The sequence below is a fragment of the Caretta caretta genome, chromosome 24 (assembly GCF_965140235.1).
Source record: "Caretta caretta isolate rCarCar2 chromosome 24, rCarCar1.hap1, whole genome shotgun sequence".
NCBI lineage: Eukaryota > Metazoa > Chordata > Testudines > Cheloniidae > Caretta > Caretta caretta.
Window position 1 is genome coordinate 10,644,407 of NC_134229.1, and position 18,055 is coordinate 10,662,461.

An 18,055-nucleotide genomic window follows, 5' to 3' on the forward strand; every position below is an offset into this window, starting at 1 on the left:
GGCTCAGAATATCAGCCCCTCTGGGTCGTTTTCTTTCTGGCTCCCTGCAGTCCCAGTCAGAGAGGGGATTTGCCAATGCTCTTCAATCCCGACCCACAGCTCCCTGCTATCCCAGCCCTGGGCTCCCCCCACAGCTCTGCTGGTGCCCCATAATCCTGACCCGCAGCCCCCTGCTAGCCCAGCCCTGGTCTCCCCCCTCCCCCCACCACCACGCTCACAGCTCTACCGATGCCCCTCAATCCCTCAAGCCCGCTGCTAGCCCAGCCCTGGCCTCCCGCCGCCCCCACAGCTCCGCTGGTGCCCATGCTGAGCGCTTGTGGCTTTTCTCTCCCACTCCCGGGGAAAGCACAGCATCTCCTGTCTCATTGTTAAAGGAAACTCAGGTCAGTGCAACCTGCCTCCCGAGCGGGAGGAGACATGACCGGCCTGTGCCCACACGCACAGTACACGGGGTGGGTTCAGTGCGGTGAGCCGAGGCGCTGGGTGTGAGGGGATGGGACAACATGACCCCCGGCTGGGCTCACACACTGTTTGGGGTCTGACCCCCCAGCCCGGGGCGGTCATGCCGGCCCTCGGGGCTCTGGCTCCGGCTCTGTTCGAGGCAGCGTCTGGTCTGGTCCCTGCGTGTGTGCGGGACCCGCATCCTCCCTGTGTGCGGGACCCTGAGTAGAGAGCGGCTGCCACAGCTGCTCTCTGGCTCAGCTGGGCGTTGGGCTCCCTCCCCCACCTCTGGGTCTCGGTCCCCGATTTTGGGTTTGGGGGAGCCAGTTGCACCCGTGTGCACGTGGGGAAGACTCTCGCCCTCCCTCCCCCGCCCCTGCTGGGCTCTCACCCCTTCTCCCCCCCCCCCCCCCCCGCCAGGCTTTCACCCCCCCCATCCCCGCTGGGCTCTCACCCCCATGCTGTGCCCACACAGACAACCTCTCGTACATCGAGCACATCTTTGAGATCTCGCGGCGCCCGGACCTGCTGACCGTGGTGGTGGCATACCGCACCCAGGTGCTGAAGATATCCGAGGAGGACGAGGTGGACACCAAGCTGACCCGCATCCCCAGCGCCAAGAAGTACAAAGGTCAGAGCCCCCCCTACACACGCTAGGGCAAGACCATCCCCCACCCATGGGACACAAGACCCCGGGGGAGGGTGGGGGGCTGAGTGACCTTGCTGAAGGAGGACTAGACCTCCCAGTAAGGATCCAGACGGCCAGGCCGCCCCTCTCCCAGGGGCACTTAGCCTGGACCTGGGAACCCGAGCACTGGGCTAGGGGATGGGCCCTCCCTTCCACTGCCCAGATTTAACTCTTCCCCTGGACCTGGCTGGGGCTGGGCGACCCAGCCAGGCGGGGGCTGCTGTCCCAGCTGGTGTGACAGACCCGAACAGTCCCACAGGGCAGCAAGGGACCTGCCTGGCACTAGCCCCTTGGCTGCAGCGGGGTCACAAGGATGCATCTTTCCTCCCTGTGCGATTTCCGCGGAGAGCCCCACGTGGGTCTATGGGCGGCGGAGGAAGGGGCCATTCCTGGGGTTCCCCAGTCTGAGCCCCCACTTGTTTCAGGGGCACGGAGCCACCTGCCGGCGCTCAACCCCAGGACGTGTCCAGAACCGAGCAGGGCCCCAGGCCTGGAACCCCGCTCCTGGGACTGCCGCCCCTGCCGGCGTGCATGGCAGCCTCTTAGCCAGCAGCCGCAAGAGGCCTTTAGCGGCTGCGTGGGATGCCACCAGGGGTTACGTCTCTCACAGTCCTACAGAGCCCATGGCAGGCCAGCCTATGGGTTAAATGTTGGGGGGGGGGGGCAATGAGGAAATCCTCCCCCCCAGCACCCGCATTCACTCTCCTCCCCTGTCTCTCTGCAGACATCATCCGGCAGCCCTCGGAAGAAGAGATCATCAAACTGGCCCCCCCGCCCAAGAAAGCCTGAGTGGGGGGGTGGAGGAGGAAGAAGGGGTCGGCTGCCAGACCCACCACTCCCCCCCCCCCCCCCCGCTCTGACACCGTCATCCCCACCCCGCCAGCCCGGCTTGCCCCCCCTCCCCCGCCACTCCTCACCTTCTGCCACCCAATGGTGGGGGGAGAGCTTTGGCCACTAACACAGTCTTAATGCCCCCCCTCCCCAGCATGTGTCTGGCCTTTGGGATGGGAGGGCTGATACCGATGAGCCCCGGGAGAGGGGCTGGGCTGCTTGGGTCGGGGTGGGATGGGGGGCGGGGGGGGCGGACATTCCTATGCAAGCAGAGATCCATGCCTCCCACTCCCCCAGGCCGGGTTTGCACTCGACTCATGCATGCCCCCTTGTTAGGGGAGATGGGGCTGGATCCGAAGGGAACATCCCCCAGAGGAGAACCCGGAGCAAGCCGAGGAAGGAAAAGAGAGAGCGAGGCGGCAGGGAAAGTAGGAATGGAGGGAGAGCGGGGGGGGCAGTGGGGTCCCCAAGCGGGTAACTCACTGTGAAGCAAAGGGCGGGGCCAGCACGGTTAAAGGGCTCTGGTGTGATGGGAGCTGTGGGTTGACGGGGCAGGGCTTGGGGAGAGCAGACTCACCCAGTTGGTGTGACCGGGGGGAGCTGTCCCACGGGCCCAGCAGCCCCTCCCCCCGCAGCTCTAGTCCCTCTCAGGATCAGGCCCTTCAACTGTTCCAGGACCCGTGCCCCAAAAGCATCCGGGGAGGCCGTGCCGCAGCAGGGGGGAAGGGACTGGAGCGTTGTGTCCAATCCCCGGGGCCTGGGCCCAGCTTGTGAGCACCCTCCCCACTCCCTGCACCGAGGAGCCCAGCACGGGCAGGCGCCCTCCCAGAAACCATGCGAAGGAGCTGCCAGGCCCCTCCCAATCACAGCTGAGGAAGGGTCCCCACGGTGGGTGAGGGACAGCCCTGGGGTCAGGGTAGGGAATCCAGACCTGGGTAAAGCCCAGGGCCTAGGTTGGGGCAGGGGTATTGGGTAGAAATACCAGCCCCCACCCCATCAGTGTCAGCTCCCCATCCTCTCTCCAGTCAGTCCGCCCCCAGAGCACACCCACAGACTCTCCTGGGGTTTTGTGCACACGTGCTGGCAAAAAAGCACCCTTTGTGCCCACAGCCACAGGCACACTCGTGAACACACACACTCGTGCACACACGCTCGTGCTCGCACACCCAAGCACACGCCCTCTTGCATTTGCACACTTGTGCAGTCACATATGCACACACTTGTGCCTTTGCGCACACACAGACCTACCCACAACTACATGTGCTTGTGAATTTTGCACATGTAGCCCCTCGCCTCCCCCATTATTTCTCCCCACCCCTCGTCACAGGGCTGGGAGGTGGGCCCTGTGAATGAGGCTGCGAAGGGAGCTGGAGCTGGCCAGTCCCATGTGGGTACCAGCCATGTGGCTGACAGATCAGGGTCCCAGATGGAGAGAGGATGGGGTCCCCTAAGAGTTGGGAAGGGGGGGAGGGCAGGAGATGCCCCAGCTCAGCTGGTACCAGTTTGCTTTGTTTCTGGGGGTGCCAACAAAAGGCAGCGGGACCTGAGCACATGGGCCCTCGGAGGGGGATGTTCCATTGGGGTCTCCCCCAGCTCTGTTTGCTCAGGGTCACCCTGCGTCAGTGCTTGTATCTGTATTTTGTTCACAGCAGCTATGAGTGCCGGGGAGGGAGGGAGAGGGGGGGTACGGGGGTGTGTGTTTTGGGGGGGAGGAGGCCTTTGCCGTGACCCCGTTTATCCGCTCTTGACTCTGTGCCTTTCCTCCATATCATGGATGGAAACTCACCACGCCCTCCCTGCTCACTCCACCAGGCCTTCCTTTCCAGCCGGGCGGCTGCTCTTCATCACCCCCTGCTGGTGGGGGTGGCACTGCCCGTGCCCCGCACCCCTTTGCTGGACGGAACATTGGTGGCCTGAAGGTTCTGGAATGTTCAGCCAAAGTTCCTTCCACTTTGCAAATGGCCGGGGGCAGCAGCTGCTCAGGGCCAGGGGCGGGGGCAGGGGGGAGATTCCAGACAGCAGGGGCCACTGGAGGGAGGAGCAGCCTGGCTCCCAGGCTTTGGGGTCCTTCTCCATTTGGGACCCCAACACTAAACCTGCCCCCAAACACCCCTTTCCCCATTAGCCAGCTGACCCTGACAAGTGCTGAGCTGCCCTGGGTACCTCTAGTGTGGCCCTTTGGGCCCACTCTGTCCTGGGATGCTGAGCTGCCCTTATCTCCTAAGGACTTGAAGGAGTTGAGGGTGCTCAGCACTTCAGGGGACGAAGCCCTGAGCGTGTAGGGCTAGCAGGTGAGCCCATGCATCGTAACTGGGAGTCCACACTCATGATGTGATCAGCTGTCGTGATATGGGGCTGGGGCAGCCACCAAGATCCAGTGCCCTCTGGGGCAGCCGTCATGATGTTCCACCCTCTCCTGGGAGTGCCGAACGCTCCCCTAGTGCCAGGGGAGAAGGCAAAGCCAAGTGACCTCCCTGGGGGCTCCCCCTTCATAGGAGCGGAGCTATCACTTGGGAGCTGCACTTGGGAACCTACAGCCTGAGGCAGGGAGTGGGGACCAGCTTCCTTTCCTTCCTGCTTCCGAGCTGGAGATTGTTCCCCAACCCCAAGCCTCCCACCCCCGTGCTGGAGGGAGGCCAGGATCCTTGTGCATTGGCAGTGGGTTGTGGCTAGAAGCCTGAGCTGCTGGTAAAGCCCCAGTGGGTTTAATTACAAATAGCAATTGAAATTGACTAGTTGAAACTGACAGAGAGTTTGCAGTCAAGGTTCTTCAGGTTTCCAGGCTGAGTCTAGAGTCAGGAAACATGGCCAAGGTCTCAGAAGTGTGTGGGGGGGAGTGGCCCTGACAACGCACCACTTTCTAAAATAGAATAGAGCCCATTTTGCCAGCAAATCCGACTTGTGCCTCAGCCACAAGACACGATTCCTATTTGGGCGCAAAAATCTCCCAGAGCCCAACTCGGTTTACGTTGCAAATAGAGCTAAAATTTGCACCCAAAATGGTGACAATTCCCAGGGGAAACTGCCCCTCCCCGCCAATCAGAGAAATGGTGGCTCTTGCACAGCACCCCCAACCCGGCCTGCACTGGGGGCTGAGTGGTGGGGGGAGGAGCTGCTTGGGGTGGGGTGGGAGAACAAAACCCTTTATTTAAAGCACAAAATATCCAGATGCTTTTCAAACTAGGGCAAGGAAAACGTTGAGTGTCTAGAGGGGCCGGGGAGAGTGGTTGTGGAATGGATCCCAGAGCCAAAAGGTTCTTCTGTGTGGACTCCCTCTTCCCTTCAGTGCGTGGAGACCCCTCTGGATGTTTCTGTTCCCTAATGCCTACAGCTGTGCAACGTCCTCATCTGGGCTAAATTGGCAGAGGCCCATTCAAATTGCTGCTGGTTTACACCAGCTGCACTTAATCAGGCATAAGGAGTGGAGTGTGGGGGGGGTTGATCTTTGCATAGAATCTTCCTCTGAACTGGATCGGATCCCATTGCCATCTGAGCTGCCTGCACGCCCTTAGCTCAGCACACACTAATGGCACCCAGCACCTTAGGCACTCAGCACCATGGCTTATAAACTCAGTGTGGAGAGCGTGCAGGGGAAGCTCAGATTCGAGTGGCCAGGTGAGGCGTGATTCATGCTAACAGCTGGCTGGTAACTAGCAGCCCCTGGGAGAGGAGGGAGCCAGACACGTGCGAAATCAATACGGTCTTCTGGGTGACCGATTGAAAAGAATTTATGTTAATATATTTTATTTAATAAAAGCTAAAATCCGCAGTGTGCATCTTGCCTGTTAGCCAGATCTGTGTCTGCCTTAGTGTGCCCCTGCCCAGCGTGGGTGTGTGTGTGTCATAGGCCTGCATCGCTATTCCTTACGGCACTGCAGGAAGGCCTGTTCCCCACAGGGCCTCCCCATGCCTCCTTTCTTTCTCACCTTCATCTGCTTCCCCTTAGCCTGAGCTGGCGTCACCCTGCAGAGGCAAACCGGCCGGTATTTATTTTCTGTTTAACGGCACTGGGCAGAGCGCTGGCCCATCCGAGGCAAAACTTTGCCGCTCCCCAGGAAGCGAGGCTGGTTGGTGGCGGCTTTGCCATTGTGACTCGGAGGCTGGGGATATGGCCATAGTGCAAACTCCATGTTGGTTCCCTCTCATTCCTGGTCTCCGGCTGCGGGAGAGCTGCACCCCGTGGGGCACGGGGGAGGGAGAGAGCTGGCAGAAGGGCCCAGCTTAGCAGTGGACTCTTTGCATGGCAAGGCAACAGACTGGGAGTCAAGAGGTTGAGGGTTCAAGTCCAACCACTGACACTAAGCTCAAGCAAGTCCTGTTCTGTGCCTCAGTTTCCCCATCTGTGACATGGGGATGATTGGGTGCATAAGGGTTAATAAATGGTGTTAACGCACCACCCTGTTGGGGGGTCTGACTTCTCAGTTATGCTGTAAAGGGACCTCAGTATAAAGGAGCACTCAGGCCCGAATACCTGCCCTCTGCTAACCAGTATTAATTAAAACAAAAGGGAACAAAAGGATGGAGTGGCTGCTCCCAAACCTACCAGCTGATGAGTGCAACAAACTTGGGGGTGCTAGGTTCCTGCTTTTCCTAGCAGTGTTTAGGAAGAAGCCTTGAAACTTTCATATCACGCAAGACACGGTCAGCTGCTGTTTCTAATTCCCCTCTCCCCCATCCAGGGGGCAGGTGCTAAATACCAGCCTTGCTTTTCCCCTTTAAGGATCTCCCTAAGGGAGCCTCACTCCTCTGGGAGCCTGATTACTGGTTGAATCTCAGCTGTAATTAGTATTCTTTATCAAGACTGCTGAATATAGACAAACCCTGGTGTTCTCTTGGGCTCTTACTCCCAGAAAGTGTTGCCCAGTGTCACCCCATGGGGGGCGCCCTGCCCTGAGCAGTCAGGGCAGGGTCAGATGTCCTGCAGTGGGTCTGGCATTTCACCCTGCGCTGCCCGCCTGGCACTGAGTCGTCTCAGATGGGGCATAGGAGGCTCAGAGGAGCCCAGCTGGGCTAAGGGGACAAGGTCCACAGAAGGGGATTGGGTTGCTATTGATTGCTTTCTGCCAGCTCTCCCCCTCCGCCTCTAATGCTCAGACCGTGCTAACTGTGTGTACATATATATTATAAATATATGTATAGTAACTATAATGTTGAGTGTTTCCTTATTGTTGTTTAGTGTTAACTTATTTTGCCATAAAAAAACACACCAGGACTAGTGATGGAGGAGGAGGAAGGTTTTGGGGGGGTTTTTTTGCTAAAATAAACAGTATTACTAGAACCAGGTCTTGGATTTAACGCAAAATAACAACTCTTTTGTAAAATGTTTTTTAAAATGTCTGTTGAAATTTCTGGCTGGGGGACTTGGTGGGGGGGTGTTTGCCTGGATTCCCCAGTGGCCTGACGCTGGCATAGTCTCACTAGGGCTTGCACGTTATGCTGGATTTGCCCCACTCCCCCTGCACACCCATCCCTCTCCCTGTTGCAGCAACAAACCTGCCTTAAAGACACCTGCGCCTCTTAAAGGAGACACCCAACCCTGACTGTTCAGACCTGGAACCTGCCTTAACTCCAGCTACCTGACAGCCATTTCCAGGAACACCCCCTCACCCCCCAGCAACCCAGCCACAAAACCCATCCAGCTACTTTTGGGCTTAGCAGAACAGCTGCTCACGGAGGCGCTGGCTGGCCCTGCTTTCCCCCCAGGAAGGAGATGGGCTGGCCCAGCATTTCTAAGGGACTAACTCTTTTTGCAGAAGCTCCTCTCTGGCCAGATTCCTGTCCAGAGGTGCTGGTGTGACGAGCTTGCAGGGAGCACCAAATGTGGCCCTGGCATGAGGTTGGGGCCAGATTCTGCCATGCTCAGTGGCATTTTACTCCACAGCCCAGTCCCATCCTTCACAGTGGGAATGCAGCCGGGGGTGAGGAGAGCAGATCCTGCCATGCTGGAGTGGTCCCAGTGATCTGACCCCCAAGGAGCTGCGCCCCCACCCCCTTACAGCTAGGCCAGCTGAATGGGCCCATGCAGGCATGGAGGTAGCTGCAGCCCAAAGGGCAGAAGCCTGGCCCTGGGACCAGCAGGGGGCAGCGCGGGCATCCTAAAAAGTGAATAACGATGCGTCTGTGAGGTTGCGGTTTTGATTTTTCTTCCTTATGTGCACTGATTGTTTTAACGTGCCCCCCACCTTCCAGCAGAGCTCCTCGCCCCTGACTGCAGCCACCGCTCAAAAATACAGCCAGGAACTAGAGCCAATGGTTCAAAAGCCGAATGAAACTCAGAGTCCGCTTTGCATTGTCCATCCAAATCTGATGTACAAACAGTCATTGTGCTAATGATCAAATAAAAATGTTTTGTCTTGACTATGGTGCATGTGTGTGTGTGAGACCACTGCTGCCTTTCCCATGGGCCCAGCCAGGGGATTCACCGGGGGAGTGGGGGCTTTGCTGCTCCTGTTAATTTGGTAGCTTGCAAACTGGCTCTGCCCATGTGTCTAGCTACTCCACTCTCACACGTCCCACTTAACAGAACATACCACCGGCCCTACAGCCCGATGGGACATGTAGCTCCGGTCTCTGACAGTGCTGCTGCCAGAGGCTTCTGAGGGAATGAACAGATCAGGGCAATTACCCAGTGATCCATCCCGTCCTTCTGTCCCAGCTTCTGGCTGTCCGAGGTTTAGGGACAATCAGAGCAGAGGTTGCATCCTTGGCTAACAGCCATTGATGGACCTCTCTGCCAGGAAGTGGCCTAATTCTTTTTTGACCCCCATTTTACTTTTTCACACTATCCCCTGGCAAGGAGTTCCACAGGTTGACAGTGCGTTGCGTGAGGAAATACTTCCTTTTCTTTGTTTTAAACCTGCGGCCTGTTAATTTCAGCAGGTGACCTCTGATTTGTGTGTTAGGTGAAGGGGTAACTAACACGCCCTTGTTCGCTTTCTTGGCACCAGGCATGATTTTATAGCCCTCTCTCATACCCCCGACTTGGTTGTCTCTTTTCCAACTTGACAGGCCCAGTCTTTTCAACCTCTCCCTGGACAGAAGCCATTCCAGACCCCTAATCAGATGGCACTGTCCCCTGAGGCAGTGGGGTGAGCACAAGCCTGAGTGGGTGGTGACACACTGCTGAGATGCAGGTTGATCTTGGGACAGTCACTGCCTCACCCTGGGGCTCCTCCCAGCCCTCTCGAGTCCTCTTCGGGGCAAGTAATCGTTCACACTCTGTGCCCAAGCAGGGCCCAGCCTGAGGGGGCCTTGAGCTCAGCTGGGGCAGGGACTGGCTCTCTCTCTGGGTGTCTGTGCAGGCCCAATGGGGCCTGGATCTCACATGGTGCCTCCAGGACAGGGTGCAATAATGAAAGGGGAGAGTCAATGGGCAGTGAGGTTACGCCCCATACACAGTAACGCTGAGCCTCTCCCAGCTGCCTAATGAACTCCTCAGCCCAGCATCCTGGCTGATGTGCATACAGGTGGTCTCATTACCCAGAGAACCAGGGGACCCACTGTGTGGACATTGGATCCCTGTGGCATCCTGGGGCAGGTAGTTCCAGAGGTTCCTATGAAACAGGCCTTTCCCCGTCTCTAGCGTCTGTAACTCTTCCCATCTGTGTTGTGTGCTTGGGTTTTGCAAGTCCCTGCAGCACCTGGCAAGCGGATCAGCCCTGTCCCTCCCCTGAGGCCGGGCTGCCTTCCAGAGCTCTCCTTGGGCAGGGGAGTGCTGGTGCAGGATGACCCAGCAGAGCTGCATTCCCAGGAGACGCTCCTGCTGTTTAGCAAATCAAAGGAACTAGGACAAAACAGCCACCCAAGCAAAACCAGAGCAGGAAGGAGGAGGGATGGCTGCAGCAGGAGGCAAAGGGACAAAGCTGAAAGGCACCAGGGACGTGCCAAGGGAAAGGCAGCGGAGGCTGTGTCTGGAACAAGGCACAGTAGCCACACAGCTCCCACGGCCCTCGGATTCATAGCACGATTAGGATGCCCCCAAAAGGGCTCAGGGCCGGGCACTACCTGCCCCAGGGGAGCTCTCTGGGGGCAGGGCCTGTCTCTTACAGGCTAAGAAGAGTGGGCTCAAGCTAAAGGGAGCCCCCTGCGACCGAGGCAATAGGCAGCACCCCCAGCCCAGCAGAGGCAAGGGCAGGGTTTATAGATGTAACCATGCCCCCAGCTGGGACCACAGGCCCACAGCTCCAGCAGCCCATTAACTCACAGGCAGGAGCAGACCTGAGAACCAAGCAGCCAGCCCCCAGCACTGAGAGTTATTTAGGGGAGCAGTGGTGGGAGGTATAACACCCCAGTAACATGTTTCAGGGCTGCAGGTTCAAGCTGGGGCAGTGGGTGGCTGGGAGCAGGAATTAATTTCTGGTTCTAGCAGCAGAGCCCTAGAGCACCACTGGACATGGCAATAACACGGGTCAACACCTGCTTGTGCCTCAGTTTCCCCATATTTCCAATCATAGTCCAACCCCAACTAAATCATCCCAGCCAGGGCTTTGTCAAGCCAGGCCTTAAAAACCTCTAAGGATGGAGATTCCACCACCTCCCTAGGCAACCCATTCCAGTGCTTCCCCACCCTCCTAGTGAAATAGCGTTTCTTAATATCCAACCTAAACCTCCCCCACTGCAACTTGAGACCATTGCTCCTTGTTCTGTCATCTGCCACCTCTGAGAACAGCTGAGCTCCATCCTCTTTGGAACCCCCCTTCAGGTAGTTGAGGGCTGCTCTCACTTCTCTTCTGCAAACTAAACAAGCCCATTTTCCTCAGCCTCTCCTCATAAGTCATGTGCCCCAGCTCCCAGGCTAAATTCACTGACAGGGTAAAGCACCCAGCCCTGCCACTGCAGAGGGGTGGGGAAGAAGCCAGGAAGGTAGGAACGGCAGAAGCTACGTGCCAGACCCAACACACACCGCCCCCACCCCAGGCTGGGGGCCCCTAGGTAAGGTAAGGGGAGGAGCGTGTCTGAAGTGCAAGCAGCAGCTGGCTGAGCCCCAATCACTTGCCCAACCTGCATCAAGCCTGCCCCCTGGTAGAGGGGGGAACTGAGCCCGGAGAGAGGGGAGGGGACTTGGGCGAGATAGGAGTGAACAGGGCCAGCCAGGGTGGTACAAGAGATGCCGAGAGGGGGCTGGGGGCATGGCTGACATTTGGGCACTGAAGAGCAGAGAGACCATATATTACCCATGCTGCATGCAGACAGAGGAGCCAGGAACCCCATTCCCTGTCAGTGCTAGTGAAGTGTCAAGGGAAGTGAGGACTAGCCTAGGAAAGGGGGTTTCAGGCTGTGAGAACAGAGGGGGGTAGGGTCCACTGCCAACCCCAGGAGCCTTTTGCCTGAGAGCAGGGCAGGGTCATGGACAGCTAGAGAGGGGTAGGGGAGAGAAAGAGAAGAGAGTGCAGTGGGACATGGAGCCTGCTTTTTGGGGCACTGGGTAGGTTACCAGTCAGGGACACAGGAACCTTGGGGGCTATTTCTGCCTCCCCACGCTCCCCTGCCCTCACACATTATAAAAGCAGAAAATGGTGAGACAGCAGGGAAGCCCTAGGACCTGTGGAGAGGACGTTGCCCACACTGGAGATGCGTAGTGCTTTCAGAGGGACTGGCAAATGCAGGGCAGAAGGAAAAAGGTGCCCTCTTTCCCTGCCCCCATGCCAGCAGGTAAACAGAGACTCTGCCCCTGCAGGAGCGGACAAAGCCCTTTATCTGGCAGGCAGGTGCAGAGCCTGGCAAAGCCAGAAGGAGGGGAAGGGAAGTGGCAGGGGCAGGAAGCCCAAGGTAGAGTCTGCCCACACCCCGGTGCACCAGGTGTCCAAAAAAGAAATACGAACACCCAGAGCTCTGCCCGCTGGTCAGGGCCAGGGGAGAACCAAGTAGCACACAGTAGCTGGGTTGGAAGGATCCATTGCTCTGGTGGAGGAGAGCAGAAGGTGCGTCTACCACCCAAGAGAGCACCAAGCTCCCAGGGGCCGGTCTGTGCGTACAGACATGCGACTAAGAGGACGTAGGGCAGCTGGGTGCCTAGAAGCATCTCCCGGCCGCTGAAGCCGCGTGGCTGCTCTGCTCCCAGCCTGGTGGGGAACTGGCCTTAGGGGGACATTGCTCTCCAAGCGGCTACAAGACAAGTAGAGGCACAGGGCAGGGGCCCAGCACTGCACAACGGGCCAATCCTGCTCCAGCTAGGACCACAACATTGACCTCAACAGGAGAGCACAGCCTGCTCTGAAACCAAGAGCGGCAGCCATGGAAAAGCTCCAAGCTGCTGAGTCTAGTGTGGTGTGGAAGAGACGCTCACAGACAGACAGTCCCCGTCCCCCCACCACTGCAGCTCAGGCCCCTCCGGCTCTCGCTCAATTTTTTATTGCATTTATATATAATATATATTTAAACTTTTACAATAATTTTAACTTGATAACATCCAAGTTCAGTTTGGTTTGTTTGGTGTTTAATATATATAAAATTAGGCCTCTAAACAGTGATGGGGAACCTCCTGGCCACAGCTCCCAAAACAATAGATTTTCTTAAAAGTAACAGAAAATTAAAGGACCTTCCTTTACTCCCCTCTCCACTAAGAGGCTGATCCTACCACCCTTCCTCTGGCAAATAACTCCCCTCCACTGGAATCTTACCAGGGTAAGGACAGCAAGATCTGGGCCCTAGCTATCTATTTATTTGTCAAGAGGGTCTGGAGAAGGGGTCAAAACCAAGTGCAAATCACTGATATGTACAAACTAGGCAAGCATCTCTTTGCAAACACCCCTGTGCTGGGGCAGGAAGTAGGCATGACAACAGGTTCTGCATGAGTGATCCAAAACACAAGCTCTGTGGAGACGTTCTAGATCAGATATTCCTTTCATAGGAACCACTGGGGTGGGGGAGAACCCAACACAGAAAGGGAGGAAAGTCCCCAGTTTGAGAGAAGCAGAGTCAAAGATCTCTCAGGTGGGGGAAAATCCAAACCAAGAGAAGCACGAGACCGTGCCCCTCAAAGCACAAGCTTGCAGAATGCCTCTCAGGCCCACACCAACAGCTTGAGAGGAAGGGAAAAAAAAGAAAAACAACTCAATGCAGGCTCAAGAGAAGCTCTTGAGAAGAGGCATGCATGGAAGCCAAGCGCACCCTCCTCCGGAAAAATCTTCTAGTACCAAAAGAACACAGGCCTCTCCACAGGCCCCCTTCCTCCAGGCAGTTCCACATGGGGAGACCAGGGGCTAATGCTCTGTCTCTCACTTGCTCTGACACTCCGCCCCCTCCCCTTCCTGGCAAGGGCTCCTAAAGCCCCTAAAGCAAAGGCAAGTCCAAAGTGCAATCTTGCTGAGCTGGTCACCCCAGGGACCATGGGGGGGAGGAGGAGTTGGGGGTTCCTTAACATTCCAATAAAAAGCTGAAAGTGTTTGTTAGTAGAGATTTTTTTTTTTTTGTCTCCTCCCTTCACCCCATCCTTCCAAGGGGTTCTCTGTCCTCGGTGGCCTCATGAAGGCATGCACTGCACCCGATCTGGACCCTCCTCTTCATCGTCCGAGGTGTCAGAGGAGCTGGGGGACTCATCCGAGTCACCGTCTGTTGCTCCGGGTTCTCTTCGGCGCTGTCAAGAACAAACAGGATGTCAGCCCCGCCCCTTCAACCGGGCCCCGCCCCTTCAGTCTAGAGCTCGGATCCCTTTGCAAACAGCAAGTCCTGCAGCAACTCCTACAGAGGGCAGCCCAAAGTGTAAACAAGCCAAGGAGGAGATGAGTGGGGAAAGGTTTGCAGGGGAGATGAGCGACAGGAGGCTGTCCCAGCTGTCTGGCCCTTCCCATCCTCAGACAGTTAATGGCTGAGCCAGGAACAGAACCTAGGAGTCCCAGCCCTATGAGCTAGGCACTAGCTTACACTACCTTCCAAGAGAAAGGGCATCCACCTGTTACACGCTGGGAAACTCAGACCCAGTCTCCTGGGAACAGAATCCTGGCTAGACTCATGGTGGAGTACAAGAAAAGGGCGTTAGTCTGGGAACGCTAATCGGAAAGGGGAGAGGATCAGCCATATCAGAAACCACCTTGGTTCTTCTGGACTCTGCTCCACACTAGCTGGAGCGAGACACGGATAGTACTGGTGACTCAGGAGGGCAATGTGGGCTGGCAAATGCTCAGGTCCTTCCTCGTTAGTGTTGGTCAAGGACACCCCAGAAAGCCAAGGGGTGCAGGAGGGGCACAGGCAAGCGGGACAGACACCTACCCTGTGATGACGTCTCTGTCGGAGATGGTGCATGAGGAACCACAGCATGTGGCTGTCAAACAGGTCAGTGTGGTGCAAGCTGTCCTCATCTCGCTCCCGCTTGTTCTTCTTGATCACCTAGAAACAAGAGCACCAGAGAGTGACAAGACAGCAGCTGCAGTGCAGAGATGTCACTGCCTGCCATCGCTCTGGCACCAGATCAAGCCTGTTTATTCTGCGACAGAGTTCGACCCACCAAGAGAACATCAGGAGTCATCAGCTTGAGCAATGTGATCCAGAAAAACAACGCCAGGGAAGGAGAGCAGCCAGCAGCCTCTGTCCTTTGGGTGCCACCTAAGCTGCGGCTGGGATCCAAGTAGGCAGTGCCTTATGGCTGGGACTCTCCCTCCCTGGCGGAGGATGCTATCCACATGCAGCTCCTAGGTTGCTGCTAGGAGAGCAGCACCAGCTGGACAGAGGACTCCACTTCCAAACTCAACTCATAAAGCTTGGCAGGGAGGCAAGAGAAGTGCAGCTATCCCGGGACAATTCCTTTCCTAGCTCCTTTCTCCAGCCCCCTCCCAGCAGAGTATAAGGGCAGCAAGGCAAGAACAACTGAAAAGCAAAAGCAGTCTGGCCCGAGCAGACATGGCCCTGATATTATCACAGTGCTCTCCAGTCAGAGCTCCTGAAGCCCTTCACAGCATTAGACCAACGACACACAAGGAGCTCCACCTTGGTGTTGTCAGCAGCACAGGGCAGGTTAGATTGGCAGTGAAAACACACCGCTGGAGACGTAGGGAATAGAACGGAGCTCGTCTGATATGCATAGTCCAGGAGCTCAGCTCAAAGATGGGATCTGTGACCAAACGTGGTCAGGCCCTTTGGTTTTACCTGTCCCCTAAGCGACTGCACTTCCCACAGTGAAGCCCCCACAATACATGGATGCTGAAGAGCGCCAAAGCCACTCAGGCCATCTCAGCAGTTTTGGGAGATCTCCCATCCAAACACTGCCCAGGTGCTGCTGCCTGCTGGTACCTGACTTGGTAGCTACTTAGCTGTCGCCCTCAATACTGACTAAAGGGACTGAGAGCTCCTAATGTAACAGGTGCCGGGGCAGATGGTGATTTGGAAAGCAAAGGAATCACTTAAGAGATTACAAAAGTGACAGGGGATGGATCACTTGATGATTACCTGTTCTGTTCATTCCCTCTGGGGCACCTGGCTTTGACCACTATTGGAAGACTGGATACTGGGCTAGATGGACCATTAGTCTGACCCAGTAGGGCCGTTCTTATGACAATTCATCCCAAGAGTCAGGCAAGCAGCACACTGGCACCCAGAGGCATAGACAGCACTAGTTAGCGCCAGCTCTCACCTCCTTCAGTCCGGCGAGCTCAGTGGGCGCCTCCGCGGTCGGTGCCCAGATCTTGACATCATGATCCAGCCCGCTGGTGGCTAGGACAGGGAGGTGAGGGTGAGGCTCCAGGCAGTTTACCTGCAATGGAAACAGTCTTGCAGTGAGAGCAGGCTCACGGGAAAGAGTCAGTGAAGGCAGCCCGGCAGACCCGTGAAGCACAGGACGGAGGCAGATGTCTAGGCGCAGATCAGCCCAGCACACTCTATATTAGAACCCCTGGGTCTACTCTTGGCCCTGCCACTGGCTCGGTGATGGTGGGCAAATCACTTCCACTCTGACTTGGTTTCCCGATCTGTAAGCTGGGGACAGCACCGCTCAACACTCTGCAGTACGTAAAGAGCTTTGAAATCTACAGATAAGCTGCTAAGTATTTTGCACAGTTCTGAGCACACTCTTCAGTAGAATGAGCCCTACAGTTACAATCTAAGATCTAGATTCTACTCCCACCTATGCTACAATCCTGCCCCATGACCCTGGCCAAGCCACCTGACCTCTGTGCCTCAGTTTCTCCATCTGTCCTACCTCAGAGCAGCATGAAGCTTGAGTCATTAATGGTTTATAGAGTGCTGAAGACAAGGAAACTGCCTGAGTTCTCAGCCCTACACAGGCATAACCAAGTTATTCACTTGCGGCAGCGTAGAGCTGTAGATGGCTGACTCACAAGTTTGGTGCGCTGTACCAAGGCTGTGTCACCGCACTTGATTAGCAATAAAGAGGTGCTGAAACAAATGCCTCTGATGTGGGAAGCAGCAAAAGGCTGCTCTGACTTTCTGCTGGGATTAGTCAAGTGCCATCGTGAACATTATTTCTTGCATGACACCATGGAAGAGGGGCCCTCAGAGGAAGCAGCCACCACTTGTGGATCTGTTTGTTTCAGACCCATTCCGGGGGGGAAGTCTGTAGTCTAGTTTCTCCTAGAGCTGCTCTAGCCGAGTGTAATGAACTCACACTTCCAGACAGTGCACCCAAAAAAAGGGTAGGCAGCAGACAGAACCAAGAGTGAGCTCAAGGGGAGTTAACGCTCGCCAATTAAGTTATACCCAAACCGTTTGCTACATCTTAAATAATTCATAAGATGACTGAATTCAGACAAGCAGGCATCCAAGGTCACATGTTCCGCGAGTCTAATATGGTGACAAAGGAAGGGAAAGCTAAAACCCAGAGGAGAATATTCAACACGCCAGTGAATTAGCTCAAGAACAGGGGAGGCGAAGTACACACTGAATAGCACATTGAAGTATAAAAGGCAAAAGCTTAATAGTTTCATGAAAGTTGCTTGGAAACGAGTCTTCAGTCCAGATCCCTGGATTCAAAATTAGGTTATATGGAGACAGCAAAACACATCTGCTTATTAGATAGTTCGTTTAACCCTAAGTATTAAATACAGAGTATGTCCAACACTAACTAAAAAGTGGAACCAGCATTTTAGTCTAGATGGAGAGATGTAGCGATAACACCTCATTCAGTGTAAGTGACAGATGGGTCTCTCAGGGGAGGTCTTCACTACCCCGGGATCGGTGGGTAGTGATCCATTTATCGGGTCTAGACGAGACCTGATAAATCAATCCCTGAACGCGCTCCCTGTCAACTCCAGAACTCCAGCTCGCGAGAGGCGGAAGTGGAGTCGACGGGGGAGCAGCAGCAGTCAACTTGCCGCCGTCCTTACAGGCGGGTAAGTCAATCTTAGATATGCCGACTTCAGCTACGCTATTCGCATAGCTGAAGTTGCGTATCTTAGTTCGACCCCCCCCAGTGTAGACCAGGGCTCACTAAATAGCGGTGCTGACCAGACAGGCCCTGCTTGTCCACAGATTAGTGTTGCTAGCTGGGATATTGGAAAAAGCTGAGGTGTACAAGGCAAGGGCTAGAAGAAAGAAAGGCAAAGCTCATCTACAATAGGATTTGCTTTACCCAAGAGCCTCATTCGGATTCAGAATCCACTACACACCCACTTAACACATGCCTGCATGAGTACAGGATGCATGGTGGCTCTAACACAATACAATCCACATCCAGCCTGTTCACCGGAAACCTGCCACTGCACACGGTAAAGTGGTGAAAGCAACAACCAAGGCTCTACTTTCTAAACAAGTAAAAGCTAGTTTTAACAACATGCACCTCCCGAGATCTCCGAGTGCAATACTGAGCTGGTATTGACCAGGAAGAACTAGAAATGGACACCTGCACATTCACTACAAGGGGTGATCTCTGAAATTCATTCACAGTCATCCCATTGAAAACACAGGTTTTGTGTTTCAGTGAAATCAGACACCTGAAGTAGGCCTTTACAGGTAGGAAAAAGCACCTCTTATTTTACATCACTCCTATGATTTACTGCATCTGTAATTACAGCGCTAGTAATTTATTACACCAGTAATAAAACACCTGACATGAACAAGCCAGTTTTATCAGTGACAGACTTTTTTGATTAAGCTTCCGTGATAAGTCAGAGAGCTTTCCAAACACAGTCAGGATTCAATGTTTCTATG

General features: G+C 55.5%; 2 protein-coding genes across 4 annotated transcripts in view; one reads left to right on the plus strand and one right to left on the minus strand.

The window, feature by feature from the left end:
- Window positions 1-8,317, plus strand: part of PEA15 (proliferation and apoptosis adaptor protein 15) — a 45,339-nt gene extending 37,022 nt beyond the window's left edge. The window contains exons 3-4 of the mRNA XM_048828356.2: window positions 917-1,072; window positions 1,854-8,317. Of these exons, the coding sequence (XP_048684313.1) occupies window positions 917-1,072; window positions 1,854-1,918 (221 nt within the window). The 3' untranslated portion in view covers window positions 1,919-8,317. The remainder of the gene's footprint in view (window positions 1-916; window positions 1,073-1,853) is intronic.
- Window positions 8,318-12,294: 3,977 nt separating this feature from the next.
- Window positions 12,295-18,055, minus strand: part of DCAF8 (DDB1 and CUL4 associated factor 8) — a 55,506-nt gene continuing 49,745 nt past the window's right edge. For all 3 annotated transcript variants that reach the window (XM_048828351.2, XM_048828350.2, XM_048828352.2), the window contains exons 12-14: window positions 15,525-15,644; window positions 14,168-14,284; window positions 12,295-13,535 (exon numbers count right to left, since the gene is read on the minus strand). In XM_048828351.2, coding sequence (XP_048684308.2) covers window positions 13,422-13,535; window positions 14,168-14,284; window positions 15,525-15,644 — 351 coding nt within the window. In that variant the 3' untranslated portion in view covers window positions 12,295-13,421. The remainder of the gene's footprint in view (window positions 13,536-14,167; window positions 14,285-15,524; window positions 15,645-18,055) is intronic.